The sequence below is a fragment of the Vespula vulgaris genome, chromosome 18 (genome assembly GCF_905475345.1).
Source record: "Vespula vulgaris chromosome 18, iyVesVulg1.1, whole genome shotgun sequence".
NCBI lineage: Eukaryota > Metazoa > Arthropoda > Insecta > Hymenoptera > Vespidae > Vespula > Vespula vulgaris.
The window spans coordinates 102,321-119,189 of record NC_066603.1 but is presented as its reverse complement, the minus strand read 5'-3'; the positions used below and the strand labels follow the sequence as shown (position 1 = coordinate 119,189).

At 48.4% G+C, this 16,869-nt stretch overlaps 1 protein-coding gene across 4 annotated transcripts; it reads left to right on the top strand.

Annotated features, from left to right (window-relative positions):
* Positions 1-72: 72 nt before the first annotated feature.
* Positions 73-16,795, top strand: LOC127070315 (tribbles homolog 2). Of its 4 annotated transcripts, XM_051008111.1 has the most exons (5): positions 5,036-5,887; positions 6,306-6,559; positions 10,039-11,238; positions 12,908-13,209; positions 14,820-16,795. In XM_051008111.1, exons 3-5 carry the CDS (start codon positions 10,741-10,743, stop codon positions 15,385-15,387), a joined length of 1,368 nt encoding a protein of 455 aa, XP_050864068.1. In that variant the 5' UTR covers positions 5,036-5,887; positions 6,306-6,559; positions 10,039-10,740; the 3' UTR covers positions 15,388-16,795. The 4 variants fall into 4 exon arrangements, with proteins under 4 accessions (XP_050864071.1, XP_050864068.1, XP_050864067.1 ...); XM_051008114.1 differs by lacking the exons at positions 5,036-5,887; positions 6,306-6,559 and adding an exon at positions 73-1,597; XM_051008110.1 differs by lacking the exon at positions 6,306-6,559.
* Positions 16,796-16,869: the final 74 nt, after the last annotated feature.

Below are 16,869 nucleotides of genomic sequence, written 5' to 3'. Positions count from 1 at the left end.
GATGGATTCCTACGTATGTCGGCCGTGCATATATATATATACACACATATATATACATACATGACGCGTGAGACGAAAATTCGAGCGGACAAAGCAAGTCGCGCGCTTCCTTTCCTCGACGTTCTTCGCTTTTCTTTTATAGAGATTTTCATTCAACGGGAAGACGTTTTCTCTAGCTTTACCTTTCTCCTTGGACGATTATCTTTTTGCTTAGATGCGCTAATTCGAAATAGTATAAACCGATCGATCTTGAGAGTTCGATTCGAAGGTGGAAACGAGGTCGGCTTATCACCGATCGCTCAAATATTTTTTCAAATCGTATCACCGCGCGTGTAGCGTACGACGAGAGACGATTAAATAACCAAATAGGTAACTACGACGATTATTTTAACCGGTCGATCGAGGGAAGAGGAACGTTTGAAGAATCTCGATCTTCTCTATCGGAAGAAGCGACGAAGGGTACGTAGATACGCGTTGCCGAAGAACCTTTGTTTTCGAGTTCCTTCGCTTCTACTCGAACACGGATAGTCTCTATCGAGGACAGATAACAGTTTCTACTCGTGTTTCCTCGGTTCCGTTTCCCAACGAACGCTCTTGTCACCTATTATAGAGTTAACGCTTCGCTCTTGTTCGAAGGTAAACGGAAGCAGGAAGTCGTTCCTGACGATTTGACGATCTCTGGAGGTCGTCCGACATATTTTTGTTAGCGGTGCTTGGCCATGAAATGGCTAGCCATAAACCGAGAAAGATCGAGGAAACGTGACCGATTCATCGACCGTTTTAAAGACGACGCTCGACGCTCGTTTCTCGAGGTCGTTGAAACGGAGCGTCGTTGCTCGCCTTCCTACGCCTTGCTCTTTGCGGCTAACTTTTTCCTCGAACGATATCGTTTCAATTTCCTTCCTAGCGAATTCCTCCTAGACTGCTAGTCTCCTGGTGCCGACAACACGTTCTCGATATGATTTTAACGGTTGTTGCATCGAGACGATTGGCTCCTAGAAAGTTACGTAGAGTCGTGCAACGTGGTATGTAAAAAGCGTAACGCTATTCGCATAAGGTACTTGGTAGGTTCGAGCGCGATCGATTCCAAACGAAACTAGGTCTATCTTAAATACGTATTCATTTTGAAATAAGATTTATTATTATCATAGAAAGAGCACGAATTTTTGGACGATAAACGATCGAAAATGCAAGACCGTCGAAACGGTCCTCGTGTCATCGTAGATACTTTTCGCGATTAAAAGCATAGCCATGCCTGCACGTACGAAGAAATTTACGAGCTAAAAAACGAATTCGATTCGTCTTCGTTCCTCTCTCTCTCCTAGTGTAACTTTATCTTCAGGGTATTACATCATGCAGTTTCGTGAGTTGTCAATGATTACAATAATATATGCTCGTCGCCGTCCAAAGACGCTCAGTCTCGAATTATCGTCGATGGTGTAACGTTCTCGTAGAGATAATACTCGCGAGAGAAATTTTCGTAAGCAGGCTACTCGACGCACATACGTACAGATCGTTTGGCGAAAGAGACAGATCGATAGACGCTCCGCGTTATGGAAAATATCTTCCAAGCTGCGTCAAAACGTAGCGAGTCAAAGTGAGTAGTACACATACTCCTCGAAAGTTACGACTTCTCGCTACCCAGCGAGTCAATGAACGAGCCATTCACAAAGCCGATCGAACGATACGAAGAGAGCGAGAGAGAGAGAGAGAGAGAGGGAGAGAGAGGGCTAGTGCGAGTGAAAGAGGAAAGAGGAGGAGATCCTTGGAACGCGTGCCAAAGCGTTCGGAGGAGTTCTCGTTCTTTTTCCATCGTCTATCGATGAGTAATTTCAGTGATCGCGTCAATTCGATCGGAAGGTTCACACCCACGTAGGTACGCGCATGTATATACGTTCGAGATAAGAGAAATTTCGACTTGTTTTCTCGCTTTTACAAATCTACAGCGGTAGGCATGACCTGCGTCACGTACGCTTCGATTTCTGAGCGAGTAAATACACGCGCGACGAATCGATAGTAACGTATCGATTAAAGGTTGTCCATGCAGCAATTAGTTTCGTCCTATCGCTCCGTTCGATCTAACTAAGCTTCGTAACGCGTTTATATCTCCTCCCTCATTTTTCCAATCTTTCCATCCTCCTAGCGGCCCTCCTCCTTCGAATACACGATCTAGTTCGTCGTTGAGACTCTCGTCGGTGCGTTTGCGAAAGAAACCAAAGAAATGATGTAATCGCTTCGAATCTCGCTTCGCTCTCGAAAGCGCTTGCCGGAAGAAATTTCCACCTCGGTGCGCGAAACTCCTCGATAGCGTTTTATCGCGACTCATAAGTTTTCTTTTTTCCTTTTTATTTCTTAGAAAGACCAAGACGAGTCTTGTGCCGGGTGACGTACTATCGTATATACGCGTGTCTTACGTTGCAACGGAAGGAGAAACGATGAGACGTTATCCGTTATCCGTCGAAGAGATCGACGAATTTTTCGAATTTACAAAGACGAAAGTAAGCAGAGGTAGAAAAATTTCCTTTGCCCGCTTCGACGACGACAAAGACGACGACGATACTGGACGAGAGAAAAGGCATCGCGTTTCTCGTCGCGCGAGATAAATACAATATTTTTGGTCGCGTTCCGGACACGTTCGGCGATAACCTGCGCGACATATCGTCTCGTATGTAGCAACAGTGCCGACTCGTTGCACCAAGAGCAAGTCGTAGACGAACTCGTACGTACGAGCTTCGATATCAATCGTCACGATCGTCTTTCGCGAGCGCCGAGATACATTTTCGTGCGCGTCGACGTTATAACTTTCCGTCTCTCTTTCCTAGTTCTTCGACGGAGTTCGACGGTCATAGCCCCACCCCCAAGTACGTTGTATATCGTACGATGAAAAGGCTTTTAACGGAGACTCCTCGAATGATTCTTCAACTACTGGTTGCGTTGTCGGAAAAGCAGAAAAATTTCTAGGTAAATAACGACGGAATCGCGCGCGCGCGCGCGCGAAAGAATGGTTAAGAGTTATTCGCATTAAGAAGGAGGCGCTCTTAAATGTAGAACGGATACGGTCTTTATGTCGCAAACGTTAATGCCGTAATCTCCGCATCCTTGAATACTTTTATCCTCGCGAGAAATAAAGTTTCCTCTTTAATATTTATCGGACAAGGTCGAGCACGGAACGGGCTCTTTTTATCGAGTCTCGTGGTTCCTCGAGTAAGAAAAGTCGGGTTATTATATGGTTTCTCGAATGTGTCTGGGTTGCGTCTACTCGTCCGTGTACACCCACGCATACGTAGGAGCGCGCACGCGGCGGAGCAGGGGGCAGGCTGAAAAAGAAAAAAGCGAAAAGAAAGAAAGAAAAAAAAGCAACAGAAAGTTGACCAATATCCGGCAAGAGCGACGACGAACGCGTTTGGAAATTCGAAGGCCTGCCTCTCCTCTCTCGGCTTGGCACGATCCGGTGCTCGAACGCCACGCAATCGACCGTATCTCTTTGGACACGCGTCGTCGTGCGTGCGTGCGCGCACACTCTCGTGTATCGCGCCTTCCATTGGCGTAGGCTCTCTGATCTTTCCTCTCGAGATCGAAGCGAAAGCAAGCTATCTTTCGCGGATCGCGATGACACCGAAAGAAGATAACGAGGGTTTCTCGTCGGTGTAATAGCTCTTGCGAAGCGTCGAATTATTTACGAGGGCAGTTCTGCCTTCTCGCCATTGCGATTCCAGCCGCAAGCGACCGACGTTGCTCGGCTCACCGTCGATTCTTCCAACGAATCTCTCTCCCCTCACCCTCTCTCTCTCCCGCCCCGTGCATCGTCGCGCATAACCGTTCGACAAGAAATAAGAACGTGAAATTCTTCTAATCGTAAGTCTTGCATTTCGTTCACGTAATTGCCAAGCGTCCGCATGCTTTCGCACGATAGCGCATGCCTCCCGCGCTCTTTAAGAAACGTTAAGGTAGGCCAAGGGCGCTCGTCGATTCTCTTCTTTTTCTTTCTTTCCTCTCCGACGAATTTAACCAGGGAGGGCTTATAAATAAATCGAACGAGTAAAGCGACGCTTTATTCCGAGAAAAAAAAAAAACCCGCGAGTCCTGCTGCAACGATTACTCGTTGTCATTCCGATAACAAAGGAACGAACGAATCGATATTTTCTATCGGTAATGGCGCGTCTCCGTAAATTCCCTCTTAAACCGTTTCAATTTCCTCGCATCCGCGACGTGCCGCGTGTCAACCGATCCACGTACGCGTTATCGCGAACAGGGACGACTCTCGAATCTTTCAGACCCTTCCTGTATACGAAAAGCAAAAATTTGCCCGAGCAATCGCGAGAATTATTCGATTCGATACGTATCAAAAATCTGGAAAAATTGAATTCGTCGGGCGTTTCGTTGGGTTACGTCAAAACGAGCCGAAATTTCGAGACGAAGCGTCGCTCCGCTCGTTTTTTTTTGTACGATCACCTGTTTAAATAATATTTTAAACGGACGCAGATCGGAAACGATTCATTTTTTCTTCGTTTCTTCTTTCCTTTTTTTTTTCTTCGTCGAACTTGAGCATCGAGCGATAAGCGAGCATGACAAAGACGTCCGAGACGTCGTAAGCGACGAGTCTCGCAATTTCGAGTAATTACGAGCAATGCTTTCGATTTCTTTTGTAATACGTACTCGCTCTCGTTGGTCGTCGTTAGTCATTTTAATCGTCGACGACCACTCGATCGCCACGGTACCGTCGGACTATTTGGCAACTTCTCGACAAATTTCTCGACATAAACGCTAAAATAAAGGTAGTGCCTTTCGACACGTACCTATGCTAGTATCAATTACATACGATAAAATCGATCGAAAAGTCAATCGGACGATCTCTGCGTTATTCGCGCCGCGTTGTTTCCTTACTACTTCCTACAGTGCGACGAGCGAAGAAAGCGTTATTCAATGGCCAGCAACGTAAGGGATAAGAACAGGATCTGGAAGAGTAGAAAGCGTCCGGACAGCGAAGTCGAAGGTAGCGATATTTTTAGGAGAAAGGAAAGGTCCTTTTTTTCGTCGTACGAGTAAGGGGTAAAGGAGTCGCGACGAGTGGTTGGTTTTCGAAGGACGATATCGGCCAAAAATTTGATCAATTCCCTCGATCCGACGTGGCTCGAAGAGAGTCCGTGAGAAAGGAACGATGTAACGAAATAGCTTCGATCGGCGGAGGGAGAAAAAGAACGAGGTGCCGGTACTGTGCAACCGAGAGCGCGCGCCTGCGCGTTCCGTCTCCTCCTCGGCGAGGCGGAGGAGGAAGGGAAGGGAAGGGCGCGCCGAAGGTGGTTCGAACGAGGAGCCGAGCGCAGTCGTTGGGTGCACGATGGCGCGGTCGGTCGGTCTTCGTTCTTCGTATTCCTCTTGTCGCCGTCGTTTCTGAGCGGTGAGTCGGCCCAAAGCGTTGGACCGTCTCCGTGGTACGCGACGTTTTCACGCCGACCACGGCCCTAACACCTCTCCATCTTTCTCCCTTCGTCCTCCGGGTATCGCGGAAAAGCCGGCATCTTTTGACACACCGATCGGAAAGAGTCGTTTGTTCGACGGCACGATCGACCTCGTTGTCGTCGTCGTCGTCGTCGTCGTCGTCGTCGAAAGCAGCTCGACAAGGAGAACGAGAATAAGAGGAAGAGGAATTTGCGCTAGCATCGAGGAGAAACGAGTTTCGCCATTTCTCTCTCTCTCTCTCTCTCTCCCCCTCTCTCCCTACCTCTCTCTCTCTCCGTAGTGTTTCTCTTTTACCGATCGATCCACCACCACACCAGCAGGCGGTTTCGTACATCGACAACGTCTTTTGGGAGGAAATTATAATCCGAGGGCATTCCGCATTCTCCGTTCAGGAACGTACGGCGACGAAACGAAAACAACTTCGAAGGTAAATCTTGAAATCGATCCTTTGTATCGTCCTTCGGATCGTCCGTTGTTACTTTTATTAATAATTTGTTCCATAAACGCGTTTCTCCTCGACGAGGAGGAAAAGGGAGCGAGGAATTAGCGTGTTCGAGTGCGAGTTCGGTGCAAAGTGCAGTGATTACCGGATCGATGCCCGACCTTCGCGTTCTTCCATCTATTTACGTTTACGAGCTCTTCCTTCTCTCTCTCTCTTTCCCTTCCCCTTCTGTCTTTCCTTCGCCGATTAGATTTCGTTCGTTCGGATCATGCGCGAGATGCGTTTCTCGAAAATATCTCAATTAATCGGAGTGAAAACGCGCGGGCGATACAGAGGACGCTCTTTGTTGTGTTTCGTCGAGCTTTAATGGCCGCCGATGGTCGTGACGGTTTCTCGCTAGCAGAAATTCAGCAGTACGTTTGGAAAATGAAATTACGATTCTTGCCGATATCATCGACGAGCGTTCCCAACGCGTCGTTCTCGCGTTCTCGTTTTCGCCAAAGAAAGAAAAGAAGGAAGGAAGGAAGGAAGGAAGGAAGGAAGGAAGGAAGGAAGGAAGGAAGGATGGATGGATGGATGGATGGAAGAAAGGAAGGAAGGAAGGAAGGAAGGAAGGAAGGAAGGAAGGGAAGAAGGAAGGGAAGAGGAAACGATTCGGTATTTCCTTTCTCGATCGATCAACACGCCGGGATTCACTGGTGTCGTACAGCTTACTCGTTTACAGTTTCTTCGTGACGTAACGAATGCCAACGCTTACGTAGTAAAACTCTTCTCGTTCCTACGGACGCATTATCTATACGCCGATCAACGTAATCGACCGAGTAATTTTGTAGAGTGACTCGAACGAGCTTGAAATCGAAATACCATTTCTTTATCTTTCCACGAAGAGACATCGATCGAAAAAGAAGACGAGCCCCGTCGGATATCTCGATCTCTTTCGACCCCGTTTGCGACGCACACGCGTGTACTCGTATCGAGATAAATACGAGACGATAGGAGTATTATTCGCGACGATCGAAAGGAGCAAAAGTGCTTCGAGTTGGCAGCCGTTGACGTAAACTCGGTCGCGTCTTCGTTCTTTCGAGCGGAAAGAGACGATATAGTTGGATGCAGTCGGTTCTTTGGTCGGTCGTTCGAAAAAGTACACGCATGCGCCACGCGCGTTCGAATCGGAGAGCGCGAGAGAGAATCACGCTCGAGGCGTGATTCATCGGGTGGGTATTCGTGGTCGTCGTTATGCGTTAAAAAGAAGGAGGCGATAACGAAGCCCTGGAATAGGAACGCCTAGTCGATTTTTCGTTTGGTCGTTCGAGTTTCCATTTCCGAGGGAATCGCCTCTCCTCTTCGAGGGGTCGACGATCTCTCTCGCCTTATCCCGGCGGATCTTTTTCTCCCTTTTTCCGACGTGGCGACGAAAGGGAATCCGGCGAATTCACTTTCATCGTTCCTTCGAACAACGGGAGAACAACGCCGTTGGCAAATTTAAAGTTCGACCTCCCGAGATCGAGAGCCGAACTGTATTAGGCAATTTCTTTCGCGAGATTGCGTCATGCGTTCGCGCGCTATTAATGCGAGTGCCAGGCTGGCGATATCGGGCCGACGGCGACGGCGACGGCGACGATATTTCCCTCTCTTTCATCGTCAGTCGCCATTACGACCTTACCGAAGGATATCTGCCGATATCCGCTCCCAAAAAGATCCCACGAATAAGAGGAAGAAGGAAGAAGCCGTCGATATCTCCTTCGTCTCGCTCCGATACGCGCTCGTTCGCCTCTATATTTATCGATTCCTTAGGAACGATCTACTTTCCATAAATAGACGAATTATCGCGTCGCTGTCGAGAAAGATCGACGCGTTTTCTTTTCGAATGCTTACCTAACGCGGAGCGATCGTGGACGCGTTAAACCGAGCAACTAACACGTCTCCAAGTTTTTCCGGTTCGAAGATCTCGAGAAGAGAATTCGTTGTCAAGAATCGTTTGGGTTTACGTCGGACTTTACTCTCGGCAAAAAGTATCCAGCGAGTTACGGTTTACGAATTGCGCAAAGAAGAAAGATCTCGTGTCCCGTAGGAGAGCAGGAAATTCGAGACGAAGTAGCGATCGTTGCCCCGATAGAACGCATGGAACAGTCTTAGATTCCTCGACGTTCTCAAAGTTCTCGACGTTCTTATTCTTGCGTCATCGTTGGACGATACGACTACTACGCGATCGACTTTCCGCGATGTTTGCCAGGTGGAATGCGTTACGGGTAGGTTTTACGCGTATGCACGTATACGCGCCACGCCTCGTTCTTGCAACTTCTTTCATCGCGATTATTTTCCTATCGTTCGTTCCTATCGCTAATTCGAAAGAACTAAAACGAGAAGGATAGACCGTAAATCATTGATAAAACCGATTCTCGTGGATGTTTTTCCACGTAATCGCTCGTAGCTCTCTCTCTCTCTCTCTCTCTCCCTCTCTCTCCCCCTCTCCTTCTTCGAGGATAACGAAACGCATGCGCGAAGCAGAAGAAAATTAAAAGACTATCGAGAGGAGGGAACATCGATGATTTGCATGCGACGTAAATACTTTTCTTCCTCGATAAGCCCGCGCGCGGGTGAGAAAATAATTGAGCGGATCTGAGATTTTAATTGGAGATGGAATTTGGATCTGTACGTAGGACGATCGCGCGTACGTCCATTTACTCGTCGTGCTCGTTTCAAACGTTTCTTCGATCGGGTTTCATAAAAACCGCATTCGTTATTTCCCAATTGTTTATATATCTCCGAATCGTTTGCTCTTACTCTTCGCGTTGCAACATATCCATGTAAAAGTAACAAGAAGAAAGGTCAGAAAACGTAATCGTCTCGAAGAAAGAAAGAGAAGTATTTCGTAAAAGCTCGCTCGCGAGTTTCATAAGATCTCGAGAGAGGAGGATGTTGACGCGAGTCGCGTTATCGCGAAAAGGGGCGAAGACGATTCGTTTGCACGGCCCTGATCTCTGGAGCGACTCTGCTTTTGCGCAAGTGTACGCGCGACTATCGCAACTTTCGTCGTCGTCGTCGTCGTCGTCGACGTCGTCTCTCTTTTTCGTAACTTTCGAAGAAAACACCTTTCCGCGAAATCGACGAAAGATCGATAGAAAAGTAAGAGAGATAATCGGATCGGAATCCTTGCTTCGAATTCCGCGGCACGGACGGAAGCGAATAGCGCGCTCGACCTTCGGAAGAATCGAATGGCGTCGTTCGAGCGAGGAAGGAGAACCGAGTCTCGTTTTCCTTTTCGCGCGCGTAATCGAAGAAACCGAATCGCGAGCGTCGTCGTCGCACGGCACGAGCCTCGGTACCGGAAGTCGAAATCGATCGCGACATTCTTCTGTATCCTTTTCTCGAAATCCGACCGAATCCGGCCTACGTGCTTCGTTAGAAACGTGTACCGACGATAAAGCGAACGAACGTGCGATCTATCCGTTCGAAAAGAACTCTTTGCATGGCCTACGTACGACGCGTCGTACGTTCGATGCAACAACTCCCTAAAAAAATCATCCTGCGAAAGAATCTGCGAGGAAAACGAGGAAGGTAATGATCGTTCGAGTTTGTCAGGGAAGAGGGGGGAGGATCGAGAACGGCGCAACGACCGCGTAGAACCGATATCCCTGACCTTAACGAGACCCCCTTCTCTCGGTAGGAATTGCGCACAAGGCAGGACGAGTGTCGAAACCGTCGTCGCTTTTGAAACTGTCCGTGAATCACTCGAGTAGGACGCTACTCGCTTTCGAGTTCTCCGACGACGACGTCTCTTCTCGATGGACGCTGGATTCTTCCGAAAGTCGAATACGCCTGATCGTTTTCGTCCGCTCGATGCGCAAGAAGAAAATATCGATTCGCGCTCTTCCTCTACCTCTCTTTCTACGTGAAAACTCTTCAAAATTTATTATCGCTCGATGACCAATCGTTCTCTTCTCATCCGTCCCTTCCGTTGGAAACCTTTGACGAATTGGTTCTCACAATTCATACGTATTTCTCGCGTAGCATATAACGTAATCGCCGAGCGAGAACGCGCTTTGCCGTTGAACGTAAAAGCGAGCAAACGCGTCCTCGGTGGCGAGGATCGTCGAACGTGCGACTGATCGAAGGATGCCCTTTTTGTTCCACAGGCCTTACCTTCGAGAAAGCGACCGACTACGGACGAGATAACCAAGTAACTCGTTCTCTCCACGAAGATCTCACTCCGTCCAAGGACCCAACCGGGATACACGCAAGGCACCGTAACGACGACCGCGTGGGTCCGAGCACAACCGACGTACACGCATACGTGTATTCCTACCTTCTTTTACACTTACACGCGTACGCGTTGACGCATGTACGCGCGCACACGCACTTGTGTCTTGTGCGTACGTATACGCGCATGAAAGTGGACGCGTGCATACGTAGATCGCGTACCTACACGAATGTATAAATGTACATACATTATCTACGCGACGTACCTCGAAGAAACTAGAGCTTAACGGTATTAACATTAGTCGTCGTTTAACAAACGCGTACGTTCGATAAAGACTCTCCTATACCGTACAACAATAACGGTCGCGCACCGTGCCAACTCGGAAAAGTTTCGTCGCTTCCGCGTTCGGTGTTCGACGAGTTAAAAGTGTGTTCAAGAGGATTAATCCGACAAACGATACGCTTTTCTTTCCCTTCGACGACAATACCCGGGCCAAGCTCGAAGAAGAAAACTCGCGGATCTCTCACCGAGCGAGCGGAGAAAGAAGGAAACGAAAAGGAAGGAAATTTTGGGGGGGGGGGGGTGGCTGTACGCGCGAGTAGCGGAGAGAAATCGTTAAATACGGATAGCCAACAATATGAGAGTAGCGGCCACGAGGCAGCATCCTCTACAGACGACACGTATTTCCAACAATGGAAAGTTCCTGGTCAATACGAATAATCAAGAGGTGCAACCTCCGCAGCATCGGCAGCAGCAGCAGCAGCAGCAGCAGCAGCTGTTGCTCCAGCAACAATCGCAAATATCTCAGCACCACCATCGCCATCATCATCATCATCGTTATAGGCAGCATCCGTATCAGCAACATCATCAACGACAACAAGCGGCAGCGGCTGCGTTGGCTGCGGCGGCGGCGGCGGCGACGGCGGCGGCGGCGGCGGCAGCGGCAAACGGCGACGAGAATACGACCGCGGTCGTTCCGCTCGTCGGATTCTCGAGCTGCGAGCCAACGGCACGGAACGTCGAGCATCACGGACCAACCATTCTCGGGGATAGATTCGTTCTTCTTGGTCCGGCGGAAGGCAGTGCCCTTTACAGATGCGTCGACGTACAAACCGGTCAACAGCTTGTCGCCAAGGTCGGTCATCTTGCGATGATTTCAAGTATTTTACTCGCGTTCCGCCAAACGACGATCCTTTTCAACGAGCTTCGCTCTACGTTGTTATTTTCTTTATTTCCTTTTGCTAAAAAAGCCTAGACCAAAGTACCACGGAGAACGCGATACGAGAGCGGAGATTAACGAGGTTCTCACGGTTAGAAAGTAACGCGCCTGGCCTACGGTAGAAACGCTTGGCGACTCTCTCAAGAGAGATAGATGGATAGATGGATAGATAGATCGAGAGAGAGAGAGAGAGAGCCATTGACCGGGTCTTTGCGTTCCAGGAAAGCGGACCTCGAACGTTCCTACATAAAGTTTCTATCTTTAGTTACTCTTTTTTCGATTTCTTTCTTTTATTGTCGATGACGTTAATCGATAGCTTGCACGCGATAGACGTCGCGTAAGAGCATTTCCTGTTGTCGAATCTCGAGTTTCTCACCTTAGTAATCGATTTTTACCATCTTACTTCGGTATCGATTTTACGAATATTTTTGTCTTATATTTATATTTTTCTTGATAACGCTACTCCGTATAATATAATCTCCGTAGAATAATTTAACGCCGCTTATCTTTTCGCAATAACAACGTAATCTTTCATCTACCGTAAAAATAGACCTTTGTGATAACGAGAGAAAAAGAAACGACGCTTCGCTCGTTTCGCGAAAACAGCAAGGGCCACTGTTCTCGTTTCCGCCTCGTTTACGATTTTCCGAGCTCGCGGAGAACTCGTCGAGCGCGATGTAGAGAGACCGAGCTAAGAAGACGTCGTTTCGAAATCTCTTCTCGTTGAATCGACCGGAACGCGTTTCGAGGGATATTAAAATTAATCGTATTGAAATCAATAGTTTCCCATTGAGATCGGTGAAACGCGTGAAAGAAAAGTTCGGACGTAACGTTTAAAAGTTGAACGAACTCGAGGGTGTGTTACGCGTATAGGTACACGTATCTACTTATAAAAGACGGCAAAGTTGCATTCTAGCGCGAGTGCGAGTTATATGCGAGAGAGGAGAACGGTAACGTGCGGCGGTCTAAAGGCTCTCGAGAAGGCTTCGCACTTACTTACGTAGCCTCGCGGTCTCTCGGCGGTTGCTCCGCGTTTCCATTAACATTTTACAATCGCCGAGCGTTATACAATGAGTCGCTTACATCATCATCGATCCGCGAACAAATACAAGGCTGCACCTTGCCTCGTCGACGTCGACGTCGGACCCTAACCCGTTGCTCGTAATCGCTACTAAAGCCAGGGCCGTTTGATTTAATTGACGATTACGTCGTCTCGAAAGACAACGCGACATGATTTCGCAAGCGAGCGTGTCGCCCGCTTCCTTTTTTCTTCTCTCTCTCTCTCTCTCTCTCTCTCTCTCTTCCCCATCTCTCGAGTACACAATTGGAAATTTGTTTTGGATCCTCCCTCTCCCTCCCTCTCTCGACAAAATCGTCCATTTTTCAGCAGCGTCCGATCGGGCCAGCGACGATTTCGCAAAGAACGCACCGCGCCCTTATTAAACTAATGGTAGCCGTTTGTTTCGAAAGCACGTCGGGTTGCTTGGATTTCGACACGACTGAGATGAACGGCCAAAGAAAGGCGTCGAAAAGTCATAGATAAAGCTACGTGCGTAAAACGAAATGGGTTTCGATGAAATTTCAGGCGCTGAGTCAAGGCGATAAAGGATGCGAAGCCTTGCTGCAAGCACATCTTCGATTGGAAGGAACGGACGCGGCTAGTGGACTCGCTGGAATCGTCGAAGGCAGCGGTGGTCGCCGTTATCTCCTTTTGGAGGGCCATCACGGAGATTTGCACGCTTACGTTAGAGCACGCAGGAGATTGCGCGAGCCCGAAGCGAGACGACTCTTCCGGCAAGCGGCCAAGGCCGTTGCCACGTGTCACGAGTACGGCGTCGTCCTCAGGGACCTCAAACTTAGGAAGTTTGTCTTTGCCGACGAAGCCAAGTAAGCAAAATTATACCCTTCTTTCCTACCTTCTCCTATCGCGACGGATAGACTTTTTCTTCCCTTCGAACGATAACAGCAGCCACGAATTCGAATATCGACGATAAAATGCCCGTTAAAGTAAATCATATACCGTTTCTGAGAGAGAGAGAGAGAGAGAGATCGAAGCGGAGCATAAATCGATCGAGAACGGGCGTGCGTGGTTGGCCAATCGCCCCTTGCACGCTCGCATTCCTCTCCTTCGCCGAGTCTATACCGGAGAGACCGAGAATGTTGCAAGGCAGAAAAGCATATTGGTTCATCGACTGGAAGAGTTTTGAAACTGGCCGGTATAATTAAGAAACGCGTTATCCGAGTCGTCCGACTGTACGCATCGCGCTACGTCCCTTCTTCTTATTTTACTTTTCCCACTAGCAGTAGCAGAGGACGCCGCGAGGATGATCCAGGGAATGTGATAAATCTTTTAATTAAATGGAGCAGACGGTGGAGTACTACGCGCAACCGAGTACGTGTCACGCGCCGAGGAAGGAGATAATTTCGTCGTACGAAATTACGTACGACCGCCGACGATAAAACCCGAGCGCGAGCCCGATTCCGTTTTACGTTTCGATTGAGAAACGCGACGAGTTCGCAAACTCGTTGCAAAGCTTATTCCCCGGCTCGCTCTTTCTCGACTTCGCGAAAAACGAAAAAGTAAAAAAAAAGTCACGCACGGCGTAGGATCGACCGTCCACGCGGGGTTCTTGAACTCTCTCGCCCGGTGAAAGTTTCGCGAAGAAAGCCATTCGAGTATTCGTCTCTCTCTCCTTCTCTTCTTCTCGTACGCCTCCGACTCGGTGACGGGAGTCGAGGCCGTTGAGCTCTTTTCAAGATCGCCTCCTCTCTTTTTTCTTATCGCGATCGGCGAAGAGTCCCTTCTTCTCTCTTCTTGAGAAAGTCGCAGGAAGGAGAGAGATTCGACGAGAACAATTCGACGAGTCGCTTAGAAAGAGGAGAGACGGTTGGCGTAACGCCGTTCGCGCTTGATATTTTCTCTTTTCTCTTGACGCGTACTCTTTTACGTACCGCGCGTACGCGTCAGCGATGTCCGACGAGGATGCACGAGATGGACGCTGCTGCTGCTGCTCGTGGTTGGTCGGTCGGTCGGCTGGCTGGCTGGCTGGCTGGCTGGCTGGCTGGCTGGCTGGCTGGCTGGCTGGCTGGCCGGCCGGCCGGCTGGCTGGCTGGCGAGAAATCAAGGGCGACGCTCGACTAGATTCGTGTTTACCGATGACAAATGGCGTACTCGACGAAGTTATTGCGATCATAGCGCGTTTACTCGGACGCCTATGGCACGAAGACGAAGACGCTTTTCCTTCGAGTATCCGTAACGTGCAAAAATATAGCAATAACGCACGTAGTTGCGTCGTGTTAGCTAAGAGAAAGAGGGATAGAGAGAGAATATTACGTAGGCGCGTCGTTGCACCTCGAGACTTCCGCGTTGCGCGACGTCGACGAAAGCGCTCTCCTTTCCAATTCCTTTCCTTTATTTCGCTACTTTTTACACATGGATATATAACGTTATGAAAGTTCCGAGTCGTAACGATAAATCTTTCTCCATTGATTTTCAGAACGCAGCTACGATTGGAGAGCCTGGAAGATGCGGTGATCGTGGATAAGGAGGACGACAAGTTGACCGATCGTCGAGGTTGTCCAGCTTACGTCGCGCCGGAAGTTCTCCGATCGGGAAGAGCTTATTCCGGAAAGGCAGCGGACATTTGGTCGCTCGGCGTTCTCCTCTATACGATGCTGGTCGGCCGTTATCCGTTCAACGACGCGGAACACGCTTCGCTCTTTGCGAAAATTTCGCGAGGGCAATTTGCCGTACCGGAGTGTCTCAGTCCGCGCGCAAGGTGTCTCATTCGATCCTTGTTAAGAAAGGAACCGTCGGAGAGACCGGACGCCGAGGACGTACCGCTTCATCCTTGGCTCTCGAAACCTCTCCGTCTTTCTTCGCCCTCGCCCTCGCCCTCGCCCTCGCCCTCGTCCTCCTCGTCGTCCGCGACCTCGTCCTCGTCGTCGTCCTTTTTATCGTCCTCGTCCACCTTGTCCTACTCTTCCTCCTCTTTCCCTTCGGGGAGATCCGCTTCTCAGGACCAGATCGTACCGGAGCTCGTTAACGATCCTCGACAAGACTGACTCTTCGAAGAAGAGACGATTATTATCCTTTATTCCGCGCGTTAATAGCGCCAGCTCTACGTCTTATTTTTAAAAAGAACAATCTTTGAACTAAGGAAAGAAAGACATGCATATTATTTTGAAAAAAAAAGAAAAAAGAAAAAAAAGAATATATATACGTATGTATATACATATGTACGTACGTACGTATGTATATAACAAAAAAGATCGCGCGAAGATCCGAGGATCGATCGTCGTCGTCGTCGTCGTCGTCGTCGTCGTCGTCTCTTTACACACAGAGGCTACCGATCCGTTCTTTACGTTGTATAATATATGTATATTTCGTGTCATCCGCGTCTTGTATTCGTCCTCGTGTACCATCTCCTTTCGCTCGTCCATCCTTTCTACGACAAGAAGCTTTCGCGTGCGACCTCTCGAATGTTAAGAACGGGAAGGAACGACGGACGCGTTTCTCCTACGCCCGCGATACGATCGAAGTGGAAATCGACACGTATTTTCGAAGAAAGAAAAGCGCGTTCGACGTCGTCGGTAACGAAACATCCTAGCGAAATATTTTTTACGAAAGGATCTCTACGTCTTTCGAATCCTTTCGATCGTATCTCGTATGGCTTCTCTGCTCGTAAGAGAGATGGACGAGGACGCAAAAGTCGATTAAAACCTTAGATATTAGAGATACGTTGTCGTCGTTGCGTATCGGCTTTGCGATCTAAAAGCGCAATTCGTTAGTACGAGTTATTTCGATCATAGTATATCGATCATAGTTCAGGGTATTCGAACGGTTTCGACGGTTCGATAAAGTTACGAGGCTTGTGCGAAAGCGACACTAATTTATTAGGAGATGAACCGAGAATCGGCTTTTTGAAAAAAGAAAAGAAAAGAAGCAAAGTTCCCAAAGGATCGGAGAGCGTGACGCGTGAGAGATGTTCGGAGACCGATTCGACGTTTGGAAAGTACCAAGTGTTCTTCTATTTGATACCTTAAAAAAAAAAGAATCAATCATTTTGTATAACGTCTCTAGGAGAGTAAGGCTAAAACTAAAAAGAAAAAAAGAAAAAAGCAGAAAAAAAAACAAAAAACAAACTCGCTAGATCGATGAAGGCTGTCTCCCTCTCCTTTTCTCATTGATTTTCTCCAACGATATCTCGTCGATCCACTCCTCGTCTTTTAAGCGCGCATTCGTACACGTCAAAAAGAAAATTCCTCGTTTGTCATTTTAGTCAGGGTACAACGATGCGAGACCGTAGGCACACCTTCGTGAACGGTCTATATTGTATATAATTTCGATCGACGAAATCCTACCGAGTTAAAGGAAGACAAACGAATAACTTTAATTAGGAAGAATAACGACGTTTCTGTACATAGGCGAAATAAAGTGATGTTTACGACACGATCGTACCTACCTAAGTCACATACCTCTTTTCGTCTTTCTTCTTATTCTTCGTTCTTCGTTCTTCGACGGGACAATCGGAAAGGTCGACGATG